Raw genomic sequence first — 26904 nt, 5'->3', positions numbered from 1 at the left:
ACACAGGTACAATGGGCGGCCTTATCGCTAAAAAGCGATCTCTGCCAGGCAACCCAATCAAGGAAAGGAAAAAACAAAAAAAAACACAGACTTAAGGGTTAGGTTGTACACAGGAGAAGAGCAGTTAACAAATTAAAAATAAATATATATATCAATTACTATATCATACAAAGTACAAGCCAACAACACAAAGAAAAGTGACTCCGAAGCAAAAAAAAAAAAAAATGACGAATTAGGGTGGCATAAAATGTTTTTTAAGGAGTCTTTTAAAAATCGGTAGTGACTGCGCCGTCTGTATAATCGTGCGCTTGTACTTACAAGATTAGCATCGGTCTTGTGTGAACAGTTTCATTCATAAATTCTCTAAGTGTAGGTGTCTATAAGCACTGCTTACGGAAGTGTACAATCAATTACGTGTTTGATTTTTTTATGAAAAAAATGATTTGCTTGGTTTGTTTTATACTGTAATTGTTGTATACTGCCATTATTCTTTTTTAGAAATAAACATATCATTAACAAGTGTAAATACCTTACAGTGTCTTTTAAGAAAATTAAGGAACTAATATTATCAAATTAGTCTTTCGTTTTAAAAATGAGTTATGAAATCAAACGCTGTCTTAATTATGACAAATGAATAGTTTACGTTTTTCAGGAATCATTGGAAAGTGAGAAAGTTAACAATAAATATTGTTTTTATTTATTGTTTACATATCAAAGTAAAATAGCGTTCTAACCTATACTTACAAAAAAATTAAAAACATATTTTGACTAATTTCGATTGCAATATTTTCATTGGCATATTCAATCGCCATTATTGTTTACCTTCGAACAATGCTCAATGGCGTTGGTGATAAATAAACGGTTCAAGTGCATACATTCAGTAACTTATAAAAGTTTGAGTGATAGTGTGTTAAGGTTAATTTATAGTTTATTCATTAATTTTATAATGAAAGCATATTCGTGTGGCCTTTGTTTGGGTTCAGTGTGCCTGGAAAAAGTACTTAGAGAAAACTTTAATTTCTATCCCTATATCGTAAAATTAGAAATCATTCGCAAAGGAAGGTGTGTACCAATGTTACAAATATCCCAAAAAAAAGGTGATAAAGTAACACGTATGTTTAATAATAAATATTACGATAACTATTCTTGGCTAAGCGGCTTTGTACACACCAATCGATTATTTTGCTTTCATTTTGTTTTATTGTCCAATATACGTAAAGTGTGGAATGATAAAGGATATTGTGATCTTAATAATTTTCATAAAGACGCTAAAAACATGATATGTTGGAAAAATATATTATCATCATCAGTGTGCTTAGAAAATGCTGCCGAATGGTGTGTCATAATTTTGTGACGTAAATCAGGGTATGTACTTTTATTCAATTAGCAGTAGATACACGATAGTATTAAATCAATCAAAGATATAAATTTCGTAAATTAATTTGATTATAAACCGACATATCTAAAATCTAAATTTTACTTTATGTTTGTGTTGAACACCTTGTGCATACCCTGGGTCCAAGGGCTATGCACGCCACTGCTGCCATGTGCCCAGCAGTAGGACGTTAATAAGGAAATATCGTTACTAATATACAATCTATGGATGGAAACGTCTGAAATGAATGATTATTATTATTATAAGTATCACGAATAACTTACTCATAGACGTAAACTTCCCATCAGCGATCGCGCGCTACTTTAATTTGATTTAACATAATGTTAACTAAACGGGCAAATGCTTTGTTTTTCAACGGTTAAAATATATGAGGTTGCATTGATTATAACATTTTCAGTTAACATAACGTATGATAGCCAAGTTGTCCATGGTTGTCAACCTCCAGAGGGATTTTCTAACTATGCGGTAGATATTGTAGCGCACAAGCGTGCGCTAACTTAAGTGAAGTGTCTGTTCCCTCACTCTCGTATTCCAATAGGAAAGAGAGCACGAGGATGATACACCGCCAGTTTCCGAACTCCGGGCTGATAACTAAGAATTTATTTATACAAAAAACCTAATACTTTTCATTATCCCAACCCGGAGATCTAACCCAGTACCTGACCAATCGAAAAAAAACAAGTGGGGAATAAATATATACCAATCCGCACTTGGCCAGCGTGGTGGACACACACCCTTCTTATTATGAGTAGGTAATGTGTGGGTGATGGTGATGGTGATGGTAATGCCTGTTGTCCCCGCAGAGCCTGAGCATCACGGCGGCGTTGTTGCCGTCGCTGCAGGCGCAGTACAAAATGGAGCGCGTGCACAGCGCGGGCGTGACGGCGGGCCGCGCGCACTTCACCGTCGACTTGCCGCACCACTCGCTCAGCTTCGTTACCAAGCTACAGGTGAAGCTCGCTGACTGCTGCGCTCTCTGTCGCACTCACTAATGTCCGCCAGAGCGCAACAGGCGGACCGCATTATCTTATTTTTCAAAAAAAAAAAAATACCCGGCTAAGTTTGCTGTGGGCTCTCTACCAGGGCGCGTTTGGAACCCTCGTAGCTTTAGGATTAAGTTGGCGAACGAAGTTATCTCCATCCTTTCAGTTATGTAAACGTATATGTATGAACGCTACATAAGTGCCTGTGATAGGCCTACATGAATAAATAAATTTTAAATTTGAATTTTGAATTCTTTTTTATATTGGAGATAAAACTAAGCAGCGCCCTCTGTGCTACTTCTACAAATAACTGCGATCACCAACCCGTCTGCCCAGCTTGGTGGTTATGGGCCATTGGGAGAGACCAGCCTGAAATCAGCCGTCGACTGTTGATGATGAAGATTGATGGGTTAATAATAAATAAATAAATAAACTACGACAATACACATATCGCCATCAGGCCCCAAAGTAAAAGAAGCTTGTGTTATAGGTACTAAGATAACTAATGAATAATTTTATGAAAAATATATCTACATAAATACTTATAATACATAGATAAACATCAAGACACTGAAAAACATTCATGTTCAATACACTAACATTGTCCTGTTGTGGAAATCGGATTCGGATTGATAAAGATGATTGATGGATCGATAAAGATGATTGATGGATCGATAATGATGATTGATGGATTGATAATGATGATTGATGGATTGATAACGATGTTTGATGGGTTGATAATTGTGTTGTGTCGTACAGGTAACGGAAGCGAACATACCGGCCGCGGCGTCCGTCGCCTTGCCGGCCGTGTCGTGCCGCGCGCGCGTGCTGGACTGCAACGACCCATCGTCGGACGCGCACCCCGCGCAACCGCCACACGCCGACAGCTCCGCCGACGGTGCTAATGGCGATGCCGCGGATACCAGTCAAGGTAGGCTGACATTGCAACATAAGAAATAAACTTTACATACATACACATAAATTAAAAGGAAACGGGATTTTTTTAATTAAAAAAAAAATAAAACATGCGGGACAGTCCTTATTGACTGCCGATAGAAGTGAAACTATGTACATAAATAGGGTTAAATAGAAAATACCAAAAAGCTCTCGGCCTAAAGCTAACAATATTTGTTCTACGACTTTTCAATATTAAGTATTAATTTATTTCATTAAAAATAAATATAAATTATGTGATTTCTATAAAGTGACATTACACTGTGGAACCCAATACATGTGATTCGACAACGTCACGTACACGGGTCAGCGACCGGACGATAGAGTCGTGGTTCGCGCACTGTAACATCACAGAGTAGAGTATTATGTTAACATAAAAAAATGTTAAACCAACTACAATATTGAATGTATATTTATATAAATCGGTTATTCTTCTTGTGGGTTACAAGAGGCAGTGTCTTCCCTATATCTATGATCCTTATAACTAACGTTTGACATATTTACAGCCATAATTAAGTCTAGGAAAGAGCAATTAAAAAAATAAGAACGCACCCAATAATTAAATCTATGCCTGAAATAAAATTTTATTATTATTATTATTAAATCACTTGCTCCAACGTTGAGGGATAACATCGTGAGGAAAACTGCATGCCTGAGAATTCTCCATAATGTTTTCAAAGGCGTGTGGAGTCCACCAATCCGGGCTAGCGTGGTGGACCACGGCCTTAACCCATCTCATTGTGGGAGGAGACTCGTGCCCTTCTCTGAGCCGGTAATGAGTTGATTTGATGATGATGTGTATATTAGGCTAGTTTGTGAGCGTGCTTGATTGACCTTTTGCGTATTCATCTATTCAGCGGCTCCGGAAGGCGTGGTGTTGCGCGCGGGACGCTACTTATCCGCAACGGCAGATATCGGCCTGTTCGAACACACGCTCTCCACCGATCTGCTGAACCATCTTGTCTTCGTGCAGAAGGTGTTTATGAAGGTAAACAGGCTTTAGATACTCGAGCATTGTTACTACAGAAATGTCGGGCTTATTGCATATTCAATGTACGCGAATACATATGCAAATTTACACATTTGAATATTTTTTGGGTAGATGAAGTAATTTTATTTCACACTGAAATCCAGAATTATAATTTACCAATCATCAATAGCCTGTAACTGTCAACTGCTGGATTAAAGGCCTCTCCTAACGGAAGAGTTTGCACATAATCACCGCGCTGGGCAGACGGGTTGGTGATTGCAGTAGTAGCACAGAGGATGCTGCTCGTTCTCCGTTATATACCCTTAGTCGCCTCGTACAAATCCGTGAGAAGAGGAGGGGTGGTGACAACTGTATTCTGATCTGTCGTCACTAGTATATTATAATTGATCTTTTGAATTAACCGGTTATTTATTTGGTCGTATGGCATTTTCTAAGAATAAGCGGTTTAAATAACGACATTTGATTTTGTCTACATATGAATAGGTAGTCAATGTCCAGATTCTCCAAGCATATGACAATCCGAGCAGGGAGATTAAAATGGTCCTTCGGCAATCCCCGGTGTGAATAGATGGGGCAGCGCTGGATTATGTGCTCCATCGAGTGACTTTGAGTGTGAAGTAATTTATCTGTTTTTTATAAATCGAAATTTTCAGGAAGTTAATGAAGTAGTTCAGAAAGTGTACGGAGGTGAGAAGCCAGTGCCGCTGTGGAACGAGGAAGAAGTTTCCTCGTCTGCATTTAGCAGAATACTATTCTCGTTGCTCATCAGAATCAAGGTAAGTTCATTTTAACAACTACTTTGTTTCACATGTTACACATAATTTTATACCAATCTCAATTAATGCCATCTCTCCCCGAATTGTCTATCCATTCTGACAGTTTGTCGCAGCGAAGGACAAATCAAATTGTCGGATAATTTGGGCCTGATAAATGTTATACTAATCTTTTCAAGTGAAAAAAACTATGGAGCCTGTGTTATACCTGTTTTATATGCCCTAAATGTAGTAAAGCGAGAAAATATCGAAGGCTTCTGTCTCGCTTACACTATGGCATGAATAACATTGATTTGTATATCCTTCCTACGTCAGCGTATCCAACTGACGGCGACGACGCCTAGCAACTCAGCAGTGCGATTGGAGACGGGCGCGGTGGAGTTTGAACTGTCCAACCGCGTTCAGAACGTGCCGCAGCCCGCTGGCCCGCATGGACTTCGTTTATTTGCTCGTGCGCAGGTACGTAGTATAGTTTGCTCATTTTTTTAATAGTAGTTATTGATGGGCCTAGCACCCACCTGATGGTAAGTGGAAAACCATCGCCTATATACAAGGCAACCCTAATCAGTGCATGCAAGAAACACATCCTGCTACGTTCCTCCCTTTGTCTATTACCCTGAAGCATATATAAGCCTCTTATTCGTGTGTTTACACTGACAACCATGCCCTTTAGTTCCCGTCTTAAGGGCACCACATTGAAACAATGCTGCTTTGAGGCAGAAACAATCATGGTGGTCGTACTTCTCCGGACAAGCTCTGTAACAAAATGCTCTACTATTACTACTAAAATTCCTCATTATTCAATAGTTTAGGAAAATGTGTTTCAATGTGTTGTCTTTGTTAGGTCGACGTGAATCTTAGCCTCGGTCAACTCATACGTAACGCAATGTTTGAGGAAGCGGAGCCGGAATTCCAACAGTACGCCTTCTTCAACACCAGAATTGGTAAGCGTATTATTAAAGCCGAAGTCTTAAGGAAACTAAAGGTTTGACCGGAGACAATCCAGAAGTTGTAAATTCCCAAATATCAATTTATTTGCATTTTACACATTCATGATACATACCCAGTAATCTCAAATTAATCAAAAGCAGTTCTAATGAAAACCCTGTTAAAGCGCAGCAATTGGAATAGTAGTGAGGCGGACCGTTTAATAATAAATTACAATAAGTTTGACTATTCAAAAAGATTTTAAGGGTAAATAAGAACACGTTATCGTTTTATTTTTCTTCAATATATTCTGGGATTCTGTTATAAATTCTAATGCACATTGTGTTTGGGCCAGAACTATGCAATTTTAAGTATTTGCCGGGTTCAACCTGGATTCTTTCACTTATACTACAGCGCCAAGGATTCGCATTTTAATACAGAATACATGTATCGAAATATGAAACAGCCGTCATTTCGATACTGCTGTCAAAATTATATTTGGAACATTTCGATTCGAAGCACACAAAGGTTTTTTCCCCTCTTAGTGTCGATTTTCACCGCGTTGTATCCAACGAATCTTGGTGTTAAAAGTGTTGAAACTACCCACAGCGATGCGCAACGCGTTCCAAGACGAGATTGTATGCGAGGACGACAAGGAAGTGGTGCTCATAACCCTGAAGCGGCCGCTCATTTACATACAGCCGGTAGCGGTGGACAAGGCGATACTTGTGTGGCTCAACTATAAGAACGCGTATGAGTATTGGAACGAAAAACGGATGAACCTCACCAAAGAAGTTCTTACTGCTACTCAACAGGTTTTCGAGAAGGTAAATTGCATTGCAGTGCGTCCGTCCCATACTTTAGATTGTATCTTGAAGTTCTACATTTTGGATCATTATCCCCAAGTTGGGCATTTATTTGACAGCGTTTAAGTGTCAATCATCCATGCCATCTTAAACAATAGTACAAAAACTGATTGGGCAAATGATAGCTATCTAGATAAAGCTTTCATTGCATTGTTAGACTTAAATTTGTCTCATTACTGGGCTATTAAGTATAAGAATTAGGCTGAGTGGATAGATTATGAAGATATATTCTGCAAATATATGTTAGATAGTATAGACGGAGTCAATTAAATGTACAATATTAACATTAAACATCAGATAGTCTAGCAATAAATAACGTTTATTGTAATTCTAGGTACAACTGACGTCCAACATATCACCACCCCATCTCAGTACATTATTTCTCCAACTCAATGTCGATGATATTGGCATATGTTTGCCATTGAACCAGCCTCCATTGGTAAGTGTATTTGTGATTGTGAATACAATTTATTGTATTATGGTCTAGCGATTATTCTAGCTTAACTTTCCTGCACTGTAAATCTGATTCTGTTATGAATGAATATATGTCTGAAGTTGTTATTTGTCTTAATTATTGAAATAATTGTCGTTTGTTTGCTTGGGTTATATATGTGTTAAATATAACCTAAAATTTTGATAAATATTTTATCTAGCTATTGCAATCTCCGTTTTTACGACGGTTTTCTCTCAAATCCCGTGGGAACCGTTTGTGACCTATGTTACTCACCCTCATTTTATATTACTCTATTCCAAAAATAGAATTGATTGGCTGCTCAGTTATGACAAACAAATAAAATCGCATTAAAAACTGTGTATTGTATAATCAGGAATAGTGCGGATACCATACTCTTTTGTACCTTTATCATTATCACCTAACCAATGGATGCTTGAGAACCCTCATTAATAATCTGATTTCATCATCAGACGACATGGGGTCGAGGTTACGAGGTGGATTCCCGCGGCGCAGTTGTCGTAACCCTCGAGAGTACCAGCATTTCCGCCTGTAGCTCTGGTTCCCTCGTCAGTAAGGGTCGGTTCGTTGGCCTATGCTTGCGATTCGCTGACGATTTCGAGGCTTCCCTGGACGATTGGAAACCGGATCCCGGTGAAGCTTGCATCAATGTTTGCTGCGTCTCTGAGGGAACCTACGAAGTCTGCAGCCGGACTACTGCGGCGAAACATAATGGTATTTTTTTGTTTTTTACTCTCAAATGTAGTAAAAACTTACTTCACAAAACAATCTACAAAGCCTTCTTTGCGTTAGCTTTCTGATGTTTATTCGCAAAACCTTGATTTGTTCCTCTTCCATTTATTTATTTTTATACTCTGATTATTGTAAACGTTATCATATTTCAGTATTCAATAATTATTTACTGAATTGTTTCGATGTACCTCCAAAAAATTGATGATATGATGGACACGAGGCCCTGTCGGGGTCGTTGCTGAGTTAAATTTTCTTTTAGATTGTTTAAAGAAACATTTTTCAGCATGCATATATAAGTTCTATTGAAGTTATTAAAAGTTTAAAAGTTTAACAAGCTAGTCTCTAATAGTCGTAGTAATTATATTATTATACAATTCACAATTACTATGATAGAAATAAAATAAGTCAAATCCAATTAAATTAAATTAAATTAAATTGAATCAACTTCTATGGAAGAATAAACGCCTTCGTTGAGTATACTTATTGCGAACCAAAATACTGTTGTTTTTTTTGGCAGAAAACGCAAAATGGTTCTTGAATGTGTCCTGGCAAATGGAAGGCGTAGACATACACCTTGACGTTAACGTTGGGAAACAATTGTCAGCGTTGGGACACACCCTCACCATGCTTACTGGTATGTAGTGTTCTTTCTGTATTTTTTTATCCTTAGTATAGTTACATAATTTTTATGACATTGAAGCATAATAATAATTACAGAAACTTGATCGTTATAATTTATTAAACTTTGAAAATTGATGAGAAGAATAGTTTTATTAATGTGTAAATACAAATTTTAGGTTTTGAAGAAGAAGATATACTGAAAATGGATTATGAAAGCGATTTAGATGATGAGGCGGACAATAGTAAAGATTCGCAGGTATTGTTTTAAATATTTTTTGATGATAAACAATGCCGATACGTAGCATAGGGAATTTTATTTATATATTGGAATTGTTTTTATTTTGAATTTTTGCCTACTATTTTATCTGTTTTTTCATATGGGCCTTGTTGCTTAAAGCAAATAAATGAACTAAAATAAATTAATTAATAAACGTAAAAGTCATTCAAAATAGCAGGATTTCATTATAAAACTTCCCCTATTTTCTAAGTCTTATAAATCTTGTTGAAAATTAAATTTATTGGACTTTACCAAATGAATGCACAATTGAGGCATTTAAATTTTCTTAGTTGTCGAATTAACAAACGACTCAACACGATTCAATTAATCCCTACTACAAAGTTTTGGTTTTCTAGGAAAGCATAGTCTTTCGTCGTAAATACACGGACCATTTGCCTGCGTTCGTGTTCGACACCAGCATCGATGCTAAGCGGCGGTCCAAACTCATCGAGAAAGAGATGACTGAACAAGCGAAGATTATCAATGACCTACGAGCGCTCGGGGCCAGCCACAGCACTGTGGAGTATGAGATGAGGAGATTGCATGACTTGGAGGCACTCGTGTTCAAAGATTTCCGAAGGTAAGTGAACAGCGACATCCGATGTAATCGTTTTTTAGGTTTTAAATCTGAGAGAATGTTTATAAACTTTGAAGGATTGTTTCAATAAATTTAATACAACTGAGAAAACGGCAATAAACTTTGAAGGATTGTTTCAATTAATTAATGATGAAGAAATTATTTTTTAACTGCATGATTTTTTCTATTGCATACTTTTTTGTATTTGAAACTAAGTCATTATTTTTGTTTATTTTAGCTTAATTTACTTACTTCAATTTTGTTATAGGCATTAACTATGTTTTTCTTTTGTTTTATTGGTACCATACATTTATTGTTTGACCCCTCGAATAATAAATGTTAATTGTTGAGACACATTTTATATATTATTTTCCCTTGAAACAAACATGTGTGATATTGTAACAGTACATACCTTTTTATTTGGCCTAAAATACATTTTTATGTGCTTAAAAAAATATTTCATAATCTTTCGTTTTTCGACAATAAAAAATGATGATCAAGATAGAAAGACATATTTGTTATCTTGATTATCAATCTTTCTTTAATGAAATAGCTTCTTTGATTTGCTATGATGCACAAAAGATAAACTGCTTTCTTTATTTTCTTAAAAACGATCACTTTTCTAGGGACATGATCCAAAAGCTGCGACGCCAAAGTGTGCGCGCGAGCTCGATCACCAAGGGCAAACTGGGACTGGGGTCCAATCGTAGCCATTCGTTTGTCTCAGCGCCACCGCCCGACTCGGGCGCGGAATCTTTGGGCGTGGGCGTGGGAGTGGGCGAATCAGGCGAAACACTACTGTTAGCGGATGACGACACTCGTCTCGCTGACATCATTGAAGGAACTTCATGGAGTTCTGCTGATAGTGACCCTCTCACAGGTAATCATAGAGTTTTATTTGGAGAAGGCCGATGTTAATTCAAACATTTCTATGTGTTTAAACTATGTGTCCCAAATCATTTAGGGTGCTTCTGGAGGTTTGCTGATATTGATCCTCTAAATGATAGAAGATTGTATTTTTTGGATGTTGGTGTGAAAGTCGGCATACACACATCGCCATCTAGCCCCAAAGTAGCTTGTGTTATGGGTACTGAGATGACTGAAGAATATTTTTATGAATGATATACATAAATACTTATAATATACAGATAAACACCCAGACACTGAAAAATATTCATGTTCATCACACAATTTTCCAGCTGTGAGAATCGAACCCAACCCACCCCTTGGGCTCAGAAAGAAGGTTAGCTGCCCACTGCGCCAATCGGCCGTCAAAAAACCATCGCCTATAAATAGATCAACACTACACAGGGCATGCAAGGAGCACGTCCTACGTTAACTTTGGGGCTAGGTGGCGATGAGTGTATTGTCGTAGTATATTTATTTATTTACTTACCATCAGGGTTACATTTTTGACTTTGACATTTTTGACTTTGACTATATATATATAGTAGTAATTGACGGAACAAGCAGATGGGCCAGATATATATATATTATAAACTTAACCTGAACTTGACCCACTCGGGTACCTAACAAACCGCTGTCAAAGTCAAAAATGTCATCACTAAGGTCAATAGCTTGAATAAGTTAGTGATCATGTATCGCAGGTGCGGGCCCGTCGAGGTCGTCATCACTCCGAGGGCCGCGCGGGGGGGACGCCCGCGAGGGTCGGGAGGGGCGCAGCCGTGTAACTTTCCAGGGCGGAGTCCAGCGACAGAGTTCATTGCCCGCACCCTGGCCGCCGCATTTGCATCTGTCCCGGGAGCGATTGGATACCAGGTGAGAACTAAAGCCAAAAATAATCTCTACATCCCCTTTTTTTAATCTAGCCATACTTAAAAAAAAATTATAAAGTTAAATATGATTATTCAAGAATTAAGACTAAGAAAACAAGCGATAGGCGAAGAAGTAAAGCGCATAGTGAGTGATCTCTCTTGACTAACCATCAACTCTGACTGTCTTAATCACCTGCCTTAAAGCAGGTGTTATCTGCGTTTTTGATGTTTCTCATCTGCAGTCAGTCGACTTTTGTTTGTTGTTTGTGTGTGTCTTTTCGATGTCCTAGCTAGTGTAAAAACAACTGAGGATCACCATTTCAGTAAAAAATAATGTTTGTTCTAGCACTACGGATACTCCGGGCCCGAGTCAGTCGAACGAAAGTAAGCAGAGTAAAGCCAAAACCGCGGAGCCCAACATTGACTTCGAGTTAGATGTGAAGGTACATATCAACAGCGGAAAGTGCGTGCTTCACACTAAGGAGCCCGGAAAAGAAGAGGAATTGAAAATGTAAGTGAAAGACATTGATATGTATCAGTCTAGTGATTTTGGTATTTGTGAGTCAATTTTGGCCATATCTACTTCATCGAAACAAAATTAGAGTGTTGCATATTGGTGACATATTATAGGAGTTTAATTTTTGAAGTTATACTTGTTTTGGCGCGTTAGGGAAATATGATGAGATGATTTTTGCATTAAAAGTGCGGATTAAAAGTGTCTGTTAAAAAGCTGTGACGTACGGATAGATGGGTAGACATACAGATTGACGAGACAGAACGTTGTAGGTTTCTAGTTACGGAAGTTTAAAAATGGGGGTTACGGTAACCCCGAAATAATAATGCTTCATCATTACGATCAACAGCGGCAGCAGCAAGTCTCGCGTGGGCCGCTCGGCCTCGGGCGGGCTGGGGGAAACCCGGCGCGCCCGCCTGCCGCCGCCACCCGACCTCACCGTGTTCCAAGTGCCCGGATTACAACTCAAGGTCTGTATGGCACTTCTGATGTTATACTCAATTACCTTGAATAACTGAAATATTTTCAGAAAGTATAAAGTATCTCAGTTTCTCTCAATAACTTCAAAGTTAGTATGTAACATAAGCTTATAGAATAATCCTATTATAATATTGAGGATTACATAACAGATAAAAAAGCTTGGGTATGAATTGCTCTAACTATGCTTAAATATTAATTGAAAAAACCCGGGTATTTTTTTATGGGTTCTTTTGAGACAAGGGCGCGTTTGGAAACCTAGCTGTAGGTTTAAGTTAACCTAATGTTGTAACTCACCATCTCCTCACATTATGAGATAATTTTGTATAAACGATTAGGAGATATATTGTATAAACGCTTCAAAAGTGCCAGTTATAGGCCTACATGAATAAAGAATTCTTCATCTGAACCTTTAAATTCGACCTAAAGTGATACTTATTTTCTACATCGTATATTTGAGTCATATATTTGATGTATTATTTCAAACTCATAACCATATCATACCATATATAATTACGGAACATTTTTAATAGGTACATTACGAATCAAAAACTCTACCAGAAGACTCAGCATCTCCGCAAACGATGCCCAACATTCCGCTCAACCCAAGCGCGCGCAAAGTTGGCACTAAGAAAGCATCTTTATTTGCCTGGATCACATTGCAAAGTATACCCGAAGAGACAATCATCAGCCCACATATCTTAGACTTTCTGGAGCAGACCTTGGAACCTATACCGACTAAGACTTCGTTCACGGCTCCTACAGCGGGTGAGTTTGAATCAATAGGGTAGATCATAAGGCATTTAAAATAAATAGCCTTTAATACCAGAACCAAGTAATTTCTTATATACTAATAGAAAATTTGATACATCGTACTTAATATACAGTAATAATATTGATTGAATAGGTATTGATGAATATAAAGAAAAATAATGAATTTAAATTATATAATTAAATTCTTAATTAATGATGAAACTCAATCTTTTCACTAAATCCACTGTCACTTCATTTATGTCTTAATTAGTGATGAGAAGCGGTGATATGGGTAGGAGCTCGACTTCACTTTCGGGGAGTTTGAATCCCAGCACGAACATCTAATTTTTAAAAGTTAGATGTTCGCGTGTTAGTTTAATTAAAATATCACTTGTTTCAACGATGAAGGAAAGCACTGTGACGAAACCTGCATGCCTAAGAGTTCTATATAATGTTCTTAAAGGTGCGTGGAGTCCATAAATCCGCTTTGCGCCAGCGTGGTGGACTACGGCCTTAACCCCTTCTCATTGTGTAAAAAAAAGTAAATCGCAATTTTGTTGCGGTCTCCTTTTTTTATGTTTATAGACGAACGCTTGACTGCGTCTGATGGTAAGCGATGATGCAGCCTAAGGTAGAGCGCGCTTGCCTAGAACATGCTTATTCACTTTTGATTTGAAAAATATGAGTACATATTGTAGGTACTGGGGAAAATGGAAGCTGGAAGGGCATTCCTGATCCTAACGGTGCGGATCAGAAACCTTGGTCCGATTTTCATCATATATAACTATGAACACTCCCGACTAACTAAGTTTTTAAACAAAAAGAACAAAACAAAATTGGCCTGTCCGTTCGGGAGCTACGATGCCACAGATAGACACACAAACAGATACGCCCAACTCGGTTAAAGAAGCGACCTCGTCGCAATGTCGCCGGCAGAAGCGGAGAGCGCGTCGCGCGGGCGCTCGGGCGCGGGTGCGGGCGCGGGCGCGGAGGGCTACGGGCAGTACGTGTACGCGTCGTTCCCGGTGGACGTGATCGTGCACTTCCACACGCGCCCGTCCGCCTTCCGCTTCAGCTGCCTGCCCGCGTCGCGCGTCGAGTGCCTGCTGCAGCTGCCCAGCCTGCAGATCGTGTTCAGCTCCAAGCGCGCCTCGGACGAGTGAGTGCTCGCCCGCGCCACTGCTCGGTCTAGTGACGCGGGATCTAAGAGGCCGTTTTGCTGTTTTAAAGCTCACAATATGTTTATTTCTAATAATAATAATAATAATTTATTCACAAGAATGTAGGTACATACAGTTTTTAAAATGTAAAGTAGTTATTATAATATTTATACAAACAAATGCGTGCCTCACAAATTATATTGGTGTGTATGTAATAAATGTATGTAATGGTGCCATTTAAAATCTACTGTCCCTGATTTAGGTAAAAACCTGTATTACAGGCGACAGTGCTCTCCTTAAATTTCTATACAATTCTCGCTATTTTATATAAAACTAGCGTACCCAGCTCGCTTCGCCGGGCTAGATTTTGCTTTAGTTTATTTAAACGATAAACTTACGTCATTGAATTTTTAATTTAAGTCTCATAATATATTAAATCATTTATTTCTCTCCGTATTCATTCTCTTCTATTCTCTTCTCGAGCGGGTGAAGATCATTATCTACACCCATGTACACCCAACGATAGAATATCATCATAGTAAATAAAAGCAGTTCAAAAATAGGAGTGCTCCGATCGTCACATAACTTTACAGGATTACTGGTCAGGTCAATCCGAAGACTCCCTGAAAGTTTCATTAAAATCGGTCCAGCCGTTTCGGAGCCTATACGGAACATACCCACACACTGTCTCTTTTATATATATAGATTCTTTTAATGATTGCATATAAATCAGAATCGTGCAAAACGTTCTGTTTGGGGTCAGGACACTGCAATAGCGTTACAAGTCTATAAAAATGTGACGTCGTTAATAGAAAGTCAACCAATCAAAGGCTTTTTTTTTTTTTTTTAATGTTTAATAAACAAATTTAAATCAAGAAATACGCTAGCACAAGTGATATGGTTAATACAGTCAAATACCCTAGTTTATCAACTCTCAGAGTGGCGGACGGGTGAAAATAATACCCAAATAAAATACGTGTTGCCGTGCTTTGACAGGTGAACAAATTAAATTGATCCCTTGTCAGGAGATATTATTTGTCACTTTGTACTTAAATATTGGTAATAGATAAAAGAATCTGTATAGTAGTCATGAAAAATTGTTAAGTCAAACAAATTTTTTTAACAATTATTCATTGTAAAGTCAAAGGAGCGAAACGTGCGTAGAGGGGTGTGCCGAGGATCTGTGGAGTGGAAAACGGATTGAAGAAATTATAAATTACACCATACAGAATCTCCTGCTGTTCGCGGAGTAAAGCAAATTATGCTTAATTTTCATAACACTTTGTACCTACTTGTCTCCAATTGAATGATGCTATTTTGGCTCTGTATGTGTACTACAAGTTTCCGAGAAACTAAAATGACCATCATGTTTAAACTAAAAATAACTAATATTAGTACCGATGAAAATTGTATTTCGTTGTAGTGGGCCACTTTCTATCGCGTGAGATGATACGGGTACGGGTAGTATGAAGTTTTTATATTTATTTAGGGAAATGGCTGAACCGGCGATTGCAATGGGAGGGCTCAGCGTGACCGGATGCCTAGCCGACTTCTCGGTGTACATCTTCCACCCGTACGGGGGCAAGAAGTCCAGCCTGAAGGAGGCGCAGTGGTCGCCGCTAGCCGACACCGAGCGAAAGGACTCGCTGTCCATCAACGTGGAGTTCGTGAAGTTCCACCTCTCGCGTTTCAGGAAACTGGACCTGCATGCCGACCACGATATGTCTAAAGCTACTGTTCGGTTTTCCAGTGAGTATTATTCTTGTACGTGTGTATTATTATTACTGCTGCAAAGCAGCATTGTTACAATGCATTTTTACTCTCACTGAAGAATATATTTACTAAACATACAAATAACTAAATATCATCCGCTATAATACTCACTTAGCTATAAATATTCATATCATTAATTATTTTGTAATTATAATTCCCCATCAGCAATCGTGGACGTCGGGTCAGCGTGGTTCAAATACGATATGCGGCGCTTAAGCGAAATTCTCGCGTTCCCTAAAGCGTGGTACCGACGCAGCATCGTACGGAGACTGTTCCTTGGAGACGTCAGCGTACACACTGCACACCCGTTAGTACTTAGCGTTTTTCTTATAATAAATATACTACGAGATCCACACATCGCCATCTAGCCCCAAAGTAAACGTAGCTTGTGTTATAGGGACTAAGATTACGGATGAATATTTTTATGAATAATATACATAAATACTTATGATATCCAGATTAATACCCAGACACTGATAAACATTCATGTTCATCACACTAACATTTTCCAGTTGTGGTAATCGAACTCACGGTCTTAGACTCAGAAAGCACGGTCGCTGCCCACTGCGAGAATCGGCCGTCTAAAATATGTATCACACTCTGATATTGGATCAGTTATCTAGTGTTCTGTATAAAACCAATTTCTTTGTTGATCTCTATGAAACAGTTAATCTGAACGACTTTTAAAATAAGTTCTCAATTTCATACGTATTTTTTTACATTTCAGAACATCTAGCAACAACGTACCTTTGTCGCCTGTTTTGCCACAACGTGAGAAGGCTAAAACGGCTGAACCACAGAAGGCCAAAGGTAAATAAATAACATTTAGTTTTATTGATAGAAGTAATTGAGACAAACCTACCCAATATAGAACTAAAAGACTCCAAGGTCAGACGGTCTACGTTGACTTTAGCAGAGATTCTAAGATGACTTTCTGAGTTTATCATGAGATCAGCTTAAACACATGTTTGAACACTAGTTTATGCTCGATTCACATGCTTAGACACTGAGCGGTTATGTACCGGCGGAGACTACTTTTTACAATCCGAGCCAAGCGAGAGTTAACGTACGGATAAATGAATGAATAAATGCATATACTTTTATTGTACACCAAAAAAGTATGTAAAAAATTTAGGCAACTACAAATTAATAAATGCTTGTAAAACGATATATTTCTTCGTTTATTTGGAAAGAATGTACTAGCTGTACATTTTTCATCTGAAGATCTGTTAAGTATTTATGTTAGATGTAGGACAGAACTTTTCAATGTACACTTAGAAGTCACTCCTATTCTTCTAAGAGAAGAAGAAGAAGAAGTCACTCGTGTTATTTTATAAATATGCGGAAGGTTAAATGTAATGGGGAATTATTTTTTTGTTAGAAGACAAATCGGGTGGCGTGGCGTGGGAGACGCTCGTGCTGTTCGCAGTGAACTTCGAGCGGCTCAACGTTCACATGAACATGGGTAACGTTATGGGAAATGTCAGGTAAGACCTCCAAGTTATATTGAGTTATATTGAGTTATATTGATTGTTTGATTTAGCGTAAGCAACAAAGCAAAATTTAACAGCAGAAGGTTTAAATAGATATTTTACAGAAAAATGGGCTGTTAAATTGTTATTTAACACATTTTAATTTACCGGAACATTCGTCTCATTCACCTGTAAAAAAAAAAAAATCATTTCCGAATGTATATTTATTTTTTGTAGCTGACGCAAAATCGGATCTATTTCTGTTTTGCATTGTTGTTGAATGTTAATATACCTGAATCTCTCGATTTCAGTTAAAGGTATACGTGATGATGTTATGTAAGATGGAGCGCGCAAAACAGACGGGTTGGCAGTTTATTAAAACCCAAACGTTCTAGTAACTACTTAGTTGGTCAATTTTACCGACTGCGGAGCACGAGGTCCTGGGTTTGGGATTTTTAATCCCTGAATTAGGGAATGTATTGTTATTCGTGAAGCACGTTAGCCCAGGTTATTATAATTATTTGATAATAATAGTTAAAGACTACATTGCAGGGTCTAAACTTTTAGTCCCTCTCTATTATAAGAGAACGCAGCAGTGGAACGTCAAAAATATAAAAGTTTAACTTAATCAGTTTCTACGAAGCAGCATTTGTTTAAAATTGGTGGAAATTTTGGTGGTGCTTGAAATTGAGCAATAACAGAGAACTTGTTGTGCGAACTACTTGCACTGGAAATTCCGCAATAACTGTAGTGCTTCTTGTGCAAACTGTCTGCGTTCGGAATTCATCAATAACTCCTGTTTTTCTTTTACAAACTGGGCGTGCTCGAAATTCTGCAATAACCGCAGGGTTTCTTTTAAAAACTGTCTTTGCTCAATATTTCCTAAAACGGTGTATTTGTGCAAACTGTCGTGTGTGGGCTCAGTATTCCGCTGAAACAGCAATATTTCTGCATTCTGTCTGCGTTCAATATTCCGCTAAAAGAGTAGTATTTGTGCAAACTGTCTGCGTTCAATATTCTTCAGATGTTATTTTGGTATTAAACAAAACGCTGTTGACCCGATATAGCTGTATTCCAAACTGAGTAGTCACGGCGTCGATGCAACTAGCTGCTATTTCGTTATGTAACTAACTATTAGTATAACAGCTGAAAGAGCAGTATTTGTGCAAACTGTCTGCGCTCAATATTCCACTGAAAGAGCGGTATTTGTGCAAAGTGTCTGCGCTCAGCATTTCGCTGAGGAGCAGCAGCCGTGCAAAATGTAAGGCGGAGGTGGGCGCAGCTGGCAGTCGCGCTCGCTGGGCGCGCGCGGGCGCCTGGGCACGGGCAGCGCGCGGCGGCGCCAGGTGGCGGGGCGCGTGGCGCTGGGCGGCGCGGCGCTGGAGGCGCGCGGCGGCATCGTGGGCGGCGCCATCGCGCTGGCGGCGGCGCGCGCGCACGTGCTGCTGCAGCAGGAGCCGCCGGCGCACGTGGCGGCGCTGCGCCTGGCCGCGCTGGAGCTGCGCCTGGAGTACATGGGCGCGCCCGCGCTGCTGGCGCGCCTCAGCCGCCTGGCCGCCGCGCTGCGGGACCGCTGGCAGCCGCCCGCCGCCACGCCGTCCGCCAGGTACGCTCCCGACTGAACCTTGTGACTCCAACTGCGTGCGTTCCGGTGCGACGATGGACCACACGGTTGATTACCCGCGCGAAGCTACCGATAACTACTGAGGCATCGGGAGGTATCTTTGCATCGTTCGAGTCCATGGAGGACCGAAGTGTGTCGACAATGCAGTCGTATTTCTAACGAAATACCCACCAACTCAATGTGGGACTCGTTAAATCATTAAATAATAATTTAACGAGTCCCTGGAAGCCGCTGGAAACGAGCTGCCCCAGGTCCGTTAATTTTTGAACTCCCAATAAAACGATGTGTACTCCCTACAAAGTAATGATGATGAATCAATTTAATAAAATATCTGGCCAACGTGAATTTATAATTATCAAAGGTTATTTAGCCACTTTATAAAATTACTGCATCATTAATATAATTTGTTTTTGTTTTTTAAATTTTAAATAATATTTTTTGGACTGTGCATCTGTAACTGACTTAGTATATACGTTTTGGCTAGCTGCAAGTAAAATGAAATGAAATTGAAAAAAAAATTTTTTGTTCTCTTAATTTCATCACTGGATCTGGAGGTCTCGCTCTTTCCGATACAAAGTTTATACATATACTAATACCATAACGTAACTAATTCATAAAATTTTAAATTTTTGTTAAGAATTTTCAAAATCAATCATGCAAGCATGCAAGTATGTGAGTGTATGTGTGTGTGTTTATAATGACACTTGGCATGTAATGTCCGCCAGCCGGCCGGCCACCATCCTGGCGCACGGCACTCTGAGCTGGCACCAGCTGCAGATCGCCATCAGCCGCAGCACCACACCCGACCTGCTGAAGATGCAGCTGAAGCTCGAGGAGTTCTTCACCCAGCAGTTCAAGTCGGGCAAGCGGGTGTTCTCCTCCCTGCACTCCACGGCGTACACCACCCGCCTTCCCAGGGAGAAGAGAGAACGTAAGTGGCTGACCTTTGACCCAATACTTGGCGATCTAACTTAGATTATAAGAAGCTGCTTAGATTATAGCTTAACATGAACTCGACTATGAGATGGTGATAACAAAAAACCTGGCTTAATTTTGTGTTGGGCTCTTCCTAAACCAGGTCGCGTTTGGAAACCTCCTAGCTTTAGTTTTAAGTTTACGAATGTAGTTCAAAATTTTAAAAAATGTAAATTCATTTATTCCAAATAGGCCCAGTTTATAAGCACTTTTGAAACGTCAAGTCAGTCTGTTTGTAGTGACTCTACCACCGGTTTGGAAGGCAGATTCCACCGAGAAGAGCCGGCAAGAAACTCAGCAGATTGCTCTTTCTCAACATCATTTTACAGTTACAATGAAAAGAAATATATAATAAATTTACTATCTCTCGAGAGATGAGAGCGGAGCCTGCTTCCAAGCAGCCGTGTCGTTAAGAAATTCATCAATCGTATAGTAACCACGATTTATTAAGTGTGTTTTAACACATTGTTTAAAATTATGCATTGTTATCGCCATCATTAACATTAGTGTTAACATGTTATATGTATGAACGCTTCAGAAGTGCCTGTCATAAGGTCTACATGAATAAGACCTGTAGTGAGCCATAATATTATCCTTATAAACTATAGTAATTTTGTTATCAAGACAATCTTTGTCCAAACATATAGGGCAAAGTTTATGTTATATACATAAACTTTGCCCTATATATTTGGAAAAAGTTTAAATGATCATGTACAATTAAAAAAAACCTCTGTTCCGGGAGGGCAGTTTATGTGTACAAGTTAAATAGGTAACCTTGCTTATGACATTTCGTTACCATCGAAATCCAGGGGAACAGCTATTGACAGATACTTTTGTGAGTCGCTTACCTCGCACCACACTTTTTTGGAAGCTTATAATTTCATCATAAAACTAAGTGTAACGTCCATGCTCATGACATTTCATTACGACCGAATTCCCGGCGAACAGCTTTTAATATATACTTTTGCTTCTACCTCACACGTCTTTTTTAAAAAGTTTTTTACCTTATAATTTGATCATCGAACTAAGTGTAACGTTTTAACTGCTGTGCCGCTCGCCAATCGCTCGCTTCGTTCGTTTGAGCTGATCGTTCGCTTTACAGAAAACGCAGCGGCAGCAGCGGCGGCGGCGGCAGCGGGTACAAGCGAACCGCCCCAGCAGCAGGCGGAACTGAGACATCACCGGCACTGGCAGAAAGTGCTGGAACTCATTGCCGCCGCGCCGCACGACAAACTGCATCCGCGCGGTGAGTGCTTTAGCTCTTGACGGATGAAGACGGATGCCCGCTTGCGCTAAATCTAGGCATCGCCTTAATCGAATGCCTAAGGATTTGGGCGATGTCTATACAAAAAAAACGTTTCACCAACTCTTAGGTGATAACTATTGGTGAACGGTTGATGTATGCCTAGGAACCTCCTAGAATAGGCGTTACTTGTTTCGGTATTGCTTTTTACGCCGTTAGCGTACGCAAGCGAGAGTGATACGCCAATAGCAATCGAGTGTACCTATCGAGTGGAGACCACGAACAAGCAAGCGTAGTGTGGGACGCCCTCCAGCACGCCTACAATTTTTTATTTGAACTATCCTGGCATGTAATAAAATGAAAGTGACATACACTATATTGTACACGTAACAGATTTTTTATTTATTGTATTGTACAAATGAAATTTTAACAAACATTTTATAATAACATCAGCCCGTCGTCTTAAAAACTTTGCGTCTACGCGGTACTTAGAATGACACAATCATATAACGAGAACTTTAATAATATAGACATTTTTTCTACGCGAACAGGCGCCTTTAAGAAGTTGGTCATAGATCGTTTAAAATAGTCTTAAAATTAAATTTATATACTCGTATTCCGGGTGATAATCAATTACTGTTACAGACAAAGTTTTGCGATCACAAGATATTGATAAATAATTACAGATCTCTTTCATATATTTTTTTTGTTTGTATTTTTGTAGAAATTGTTGCAACAATAATGTTTTATTAGCTTTTGAATAAGCCCCATTAACAAATATTTCTTGTAATATGTGGTTTACGCAGTTGACGCCGCAGTGAGTAATTATTTGTACTATGTATACCATTGTGTAATGTGATACTGTGTTGTTGTTTGTGAACCCAAATAAATAAATAAGTACTGTACATTTTCCCGGGATAAAAAGCCGCATTTGTGTTAATATTAGCTATGATCTATCTTAATTCAGTCAAATTGGTTATGTAGTTTTTGCGTGAAAGAATAACAAACATCGATCAATCCATGGGCGTACCCAGGGTGTGAGGCAGGGTTGGGCAGCTTCTCTCCCTGGAAATCTCACAGAAAATGTATTAACTCTCTTAAAAAATGCATAGCGGCCAATATAGAGACATATAGACAGACAAACAGACAAAAATGAATAAAATACAGTTTTGGCTTCAATATCGATTATAGAAGTTCGACTAAAGAAATTTTCACAAAGCAGACGCGGACAATCTTACCTAAAAATCTCACTTTGAATCCCTAGACCAGAAGCTGGGTACGCCCATCCATCCAACCATAAAAACTTTCGTATTTATAATATGAGTGGGATTATAATTAAAGATACTTTATGTATAAATAATGTGATTGTGTTAAGTTCTAGAATCAAATTATCTATATTTATCACATGACGCCACAGGGTAGCGAACCTTTTTTCATCCCTCTATCTTTCCCCACAGGCACGGTGCTGGGCGGCACGTTAGAGTTGCAGGGCTCCAACATCTCCCTGGCGTGCTTCCACGGCAACAGCCTCAAGGCGAAGTCCTGGGCGCTCTTCAGCCTCAAGGACCCGTGCATCAGTTTCGCCACCGAAGCACAACAGATCGAGGACGAAGATGGTAAGTTTGTCATCATCGCTATCAACCCATTACCGGTTCAGCACAGGACACAGGTTTCAAAATGGGAAGACCCAGTGAGGACACACACGCTTAACAGGTTGTTACCGAAATATGAACCGACGCACTTTTACTTTAGACTACAGACACAGAATTAACGACATTCAGAAACCGTGTAGACGACTAATATGCCGGAGAGTTCTCCATAATGAAGAGCATTATGGAGAACTCTCCGGCATGCAGGTTTCCTCACGATGTTTTCCTTCACCGTTGAAGCAAGTGATATTTTAATTGCTTAAAACTCACGTAATTTAGACAAGTTAGAGATGGAAACGACAATATTTCTAGGTATAACGTTTGATGCTAAACATCAATGGGGCCCACATATAAATAATTTATCGGTGATGACGGAGCATAATCAATACATATTTGAAAATTTAATTTATGTACATAAAAATATAACAAATTTTAAGAAGAAAGTGGACTGTAACAATATTAATATTAAAAGTAAAAATAAACTGGTAGTGCAGTTTAATAGGCTGCATAAAATAAGTGATTCATTTAAGGGTTATCGTATATCTTTTAATAACAAATTACCAGATTAAATCCTTGATGTCTCTCAATAAGTTCAAAGTTTATATAAAACGTAAGCTTATAGAAAAATCCTATTATAATATTAAGGATAACATGTATGATAACAAATCTTGAGTATGAATTGCTCTAAATTCGTAGCTCAACATTAACTAGGCTGTGAGATGGTGATAACAAAAAAAAACCTGGCTAAGTTTGTTGTGGGCTCTTCTTAGACCGGGGCGCGTTTGTAAACCTCCTAGCTTTAGCTTGAGTTTTAAGTTAACGAATGCAGTTATCACCGTCACTAACATTAGTAACATGTTAAATGTATGAACACTTCATAAGGGAATGTATTAAGGTCTACATGAATGAAACATTTTAAAATTTGAATAAAGCACTCGCATGAAATTATCAATAAGAAATTCTGGTCGTCTCAGGTTCGCCAGAAGTCCACGCGGTGCAATCCCTCACTGCCAGCTTGGGCGAGGGCGTCAGCGCGGGGGAGGGGGCGGCGCCGGGCGGGAGCGCCGCCGCGGGTCACCAGTCGCTGGCCACGGTCTGTCGAATGACCCGCACCGTACTGTTCCCGCCACAGTTCAAGACCCTCCACGAGTGGTTCAGCTACGCCTTCGCGGACAGCGAAATTGATGGTAACTTACGCGGAACCTTTATTCACTAGCGTCATCGAATGGACGGACGGTAATCACTCGCTCAAGGTCACAGCATTTTTCGTACTGTGCCGCTTAAATCAAAGTTTATTGCAAGAGTGGTTCTGCTTTGCCTTTGCATACAGAAAAATCAACTGTAAATTAAGTGATGAGGTTAACAAATGAATGCGAGCATCTCACCTTACTGGTTTGGCCACAGTCCATAGCAACACAGGTCGGACTTGTACAGATTAAAACAACCAAATCTCTTCCTTATGATCACAAATCTCGCTATCCTAATTTCACCCTAAACTAGAATAATGAAAAACGTCGGTTGAGAATACTTACTCTTATATTAAGGCAAACCTCTTCTACGATAGACAGTAGACACTTTTGTTAGTAAATCAAAGCAAAAAGCGATGATGAATGTATTTTAAATGAATGTATTCTGCCAGGCTTCAAACGATGATGTATTAGAATTCATTCATCATTCCTGGACAACAGAATTAATAGGAAATACGCTACGGACCAGCGCGTCGTAGAATGGGGGACTCATAAACAGCCTCACTAAGATGGCGTCGTAAAAGGGTGGCGCTTGCGCTTGCGATGGCTGCTTTCTGATGGTCGATACGTTATACTCGTTACTAATTAAACACTCCTATTATTTTACTACTATTTTCGTGAAGTTTTTATTTAATGCTATTTAATAATTTAAACTGATAGAGTGTTAGACACGACTGCTCGTAAACGAGGTCGTAAATTCGTCGAGATTTAGTTGTATTAATCTGTTCGGTAACGAACTCCATAATGACTATCTGAGATTTGCAATGGTCATGAGCAGTGGCGTATGCACAGGGTATGCACATGATATAAAATGAAGAACATCTCCAGTACCAGTATTAAAAACTTAAGGTAGGCTTTTTATAATTCTTACGAAGCCTATCCTTAAGTGTTTTACAACTCGTACTGGTGATTTTTTTCATTTGATATAATCTGCCCGCTTTGTGCATACCCTGTGCATCTTTGCACGCCACTGGTCAGTGGCTCAGTGTTTGTGTCCTCTTCGCAGCCATAGACCAGTTCCCGTCGCTGGAGCGAGAGAACACCGGAACGACGGGCAGCACGGGCAGCTCGGGCGCGCAGAGCAAGCCGGCGAGCGACCGCCACGTGCGAGAGGTCATCTTCGCGCTGCCGGCTCTGCAGATGCACCTGCGCACCAGCCACCTGCAGAAGGCCCAGCCGCCCACGGAGCACGGCGAGTTGCACGCCACACCCACCTGATGTGCCCAAAATTACCAAACAGACTTAAAATTCTATTAATTCATTTATTTCAAGTACGCCCAGTTTACAAGCACTTTTGAAACGTCAAGTCAGTCTGTTTGTTGTGAATCGGAAGGCAGATTCCACCGAGAAGAGCCGGCAAGAAACTCAGCGGATTGCTCTTTTTCAAAATCATTTTAGAATTTACAATGAAAAATTATATATTTAATATATTTTCTATCTCGTGAGAGATTAGAGCGGAGCCTGCTTCCGAGCAGCCTTGTGTAGTAACCACGATTTAATAAACTTATGCATTGGCAGGTCCAAAATAACCTTGGAAATCATATTATAAAAGCATCTACTCAATCCCACAAATGACTTCTGCACCTTTCGCAAACGATATGCAAATGTCACTAACTTATGACCATTTCGAGTAAGGCAGTGGTTATGTCCACTTTTAGTTTATAAAGAGTAATATTTTGTCCTACAAATACATTAACATTGTTATAAATATAGATTCACGTGATTTAGGTTTATAGTAGTGTATACTTACCGTAAATAATATATATTGACCGTAAATTACTTTTATTCTTTTCTGTAATACGAGTATGAATATAGTTTGACGAGCTTTGCCCCATAATAAGATCCCGTAAGACATCACACTATGAAAATACGCAACGTAAACAAGTATTAACTAAACTTATACTAAAGCTGAGGAATTTGCTTGTTTTTTTTCTCAACTCGATGATCTCAGGATCTACTGGTCAGATTTGTAAAATTGTTTCAGTGTTTGATAGACCATTTATCGAGGAAGGCTATAGGCTATATATCATCACGCTAAGACCAATAGGAGCATAGCACCAATGAAGTATGATTCAAAATCGGAGTTTATTTCCTTTTTAGAGATTCCGCTGCGTGCGCTACGTGCGCTGCGTAAACGGTTAAATTTTCGATAAAATCATGTACGACAAGGTGTTCCCCTTTAAAAGATAAAAAACAGTCTGCGACAGCATACGTCTTATCTTTTAAGGTTGATTTATACGCGGACAATGTCGCGAGGGACCGCTAGAAGTATCAAATAACTTGATCATACGGGTGACCTTGGGAATTAGAAAAGCCCATAACAGTCCTCTGCTGGACTAAGGGCCTCTCCCAACGGGATGGCTTGTTTATTATCACCTGCTATCGCTGGGCAGACGGGTTGGTGAGCGCCGTAGATGGTGGTAGTAGCACAGAGGACGCTAAAATAAAAGTTTATTATTATTAAGAGTGCTTAAAGTAATTCTACCAGAGTATCATAAGACACTTGTAGAATGTTCCGTTTGCGTGTACAGACGAGAAACCGGTGGTGGAGTGCAGCTTCATCACAGAGTTCGAGGACCACATCTTCGTGTCGGTGGACGCGGAGGCGTTCCTGTTCCTGCACGACCTCATCTCCTCCTACATCAAGGAGAAGGAGCGATTTGTGAGTCCCTC

General features: G+C 39.4%; 1 protein-coding gene across 2 annotated transcripts in view; it reads left to right on the top strand.

The window, feature by feature from the left end:
* Positions 1 to 26904, top strand: part of LOC120637103 (transmembrane protein KIAA1109 homolog) — a 55371-nt gene that overhangs the window by 25351 nt on the left and 3116 nt on the right. The window contains exons 24-52 of one of the 2 annotated variants that reach the window (XM_039908750.1): positions 2200 to 2346; positions 3139 to 3310; positions 4191 to 4321; positions 4978 to 5100; positions 5413 to 5556; positions 5942 to 6041; positions 6634 to 6851; positions 7225 to 7329; positions 7815 to 8076; positions 8612 to 8728; positions 8892 to 8971; positions 9349 to 9572; positions 10196 to 10449; positions 11177 to 11348; positions 11691 to 11855; positions 12208 to 12328; positions 12869 to 13103; positions 14025 to 14247; positions 15738 to 15997; positions 16187 to 16328; positions 16749 to 16831; positions 17403 to 17508; positions 18776 to 19099; positions 19843 to 20048; positions 21195 to 21338; positions 22793 to 22951; positions 23959 to 24171; positions 25238 to 25423; positions 26763 to 26893. In XM_039908750.1, coding sequence (XP_039764684.1) covers positions 2200 to 2346; positions 3139 to 3310; positions 4191 to 4321; positions 4978 to 5100; positions 5413 to 5556; positions 5942 to 6041; positions 6634 to 6851; positions 7225 to 7329; positions 7815 to 8076; positions 8612 to 8728; positions 8892 to 8971; positions 9349 to 9572; positions 10196 to 10449; positions 11177 to 11348; positions 11691 to 11855; positions 12208 to 12328; positions 12869 to 13103; positions 14025 to 14247; positions 15738 to 15997; positions 16187 to 16328; positions 16749 to 16831; positions 17403 to 17508; positions 18776 to 19099; positions 19843 to 20048; positions 21195 to 21338; positions 22793 to 22951; positions 23959 to 24171; positions 25238 to 25423; positions 26763 to 26893 — 4947 coding nt within the window. The other variant, XM_039908749.1, reaches the window with a different exon arrangement.

The sequence above is a fragment of the Pararge aegeria genome, chromosome 3 (assembly GCF_905163445.1).
Source record: "Pararge aegeria chromosome 3, ilParAegt1.1, whole genome shotgun sequence".
Lineage (NCBI taxonomy): Eukaryota > Metazoa > Arthropoda > Insecta > Lepidoptera > Nymphalidae > Pararge > Pararge aegeria.
The sequence above is the reverse complement of the archived record's forward strand: the minus strand, read 5'-3'. Positions and strand labels throughout refer to the sequence as shown.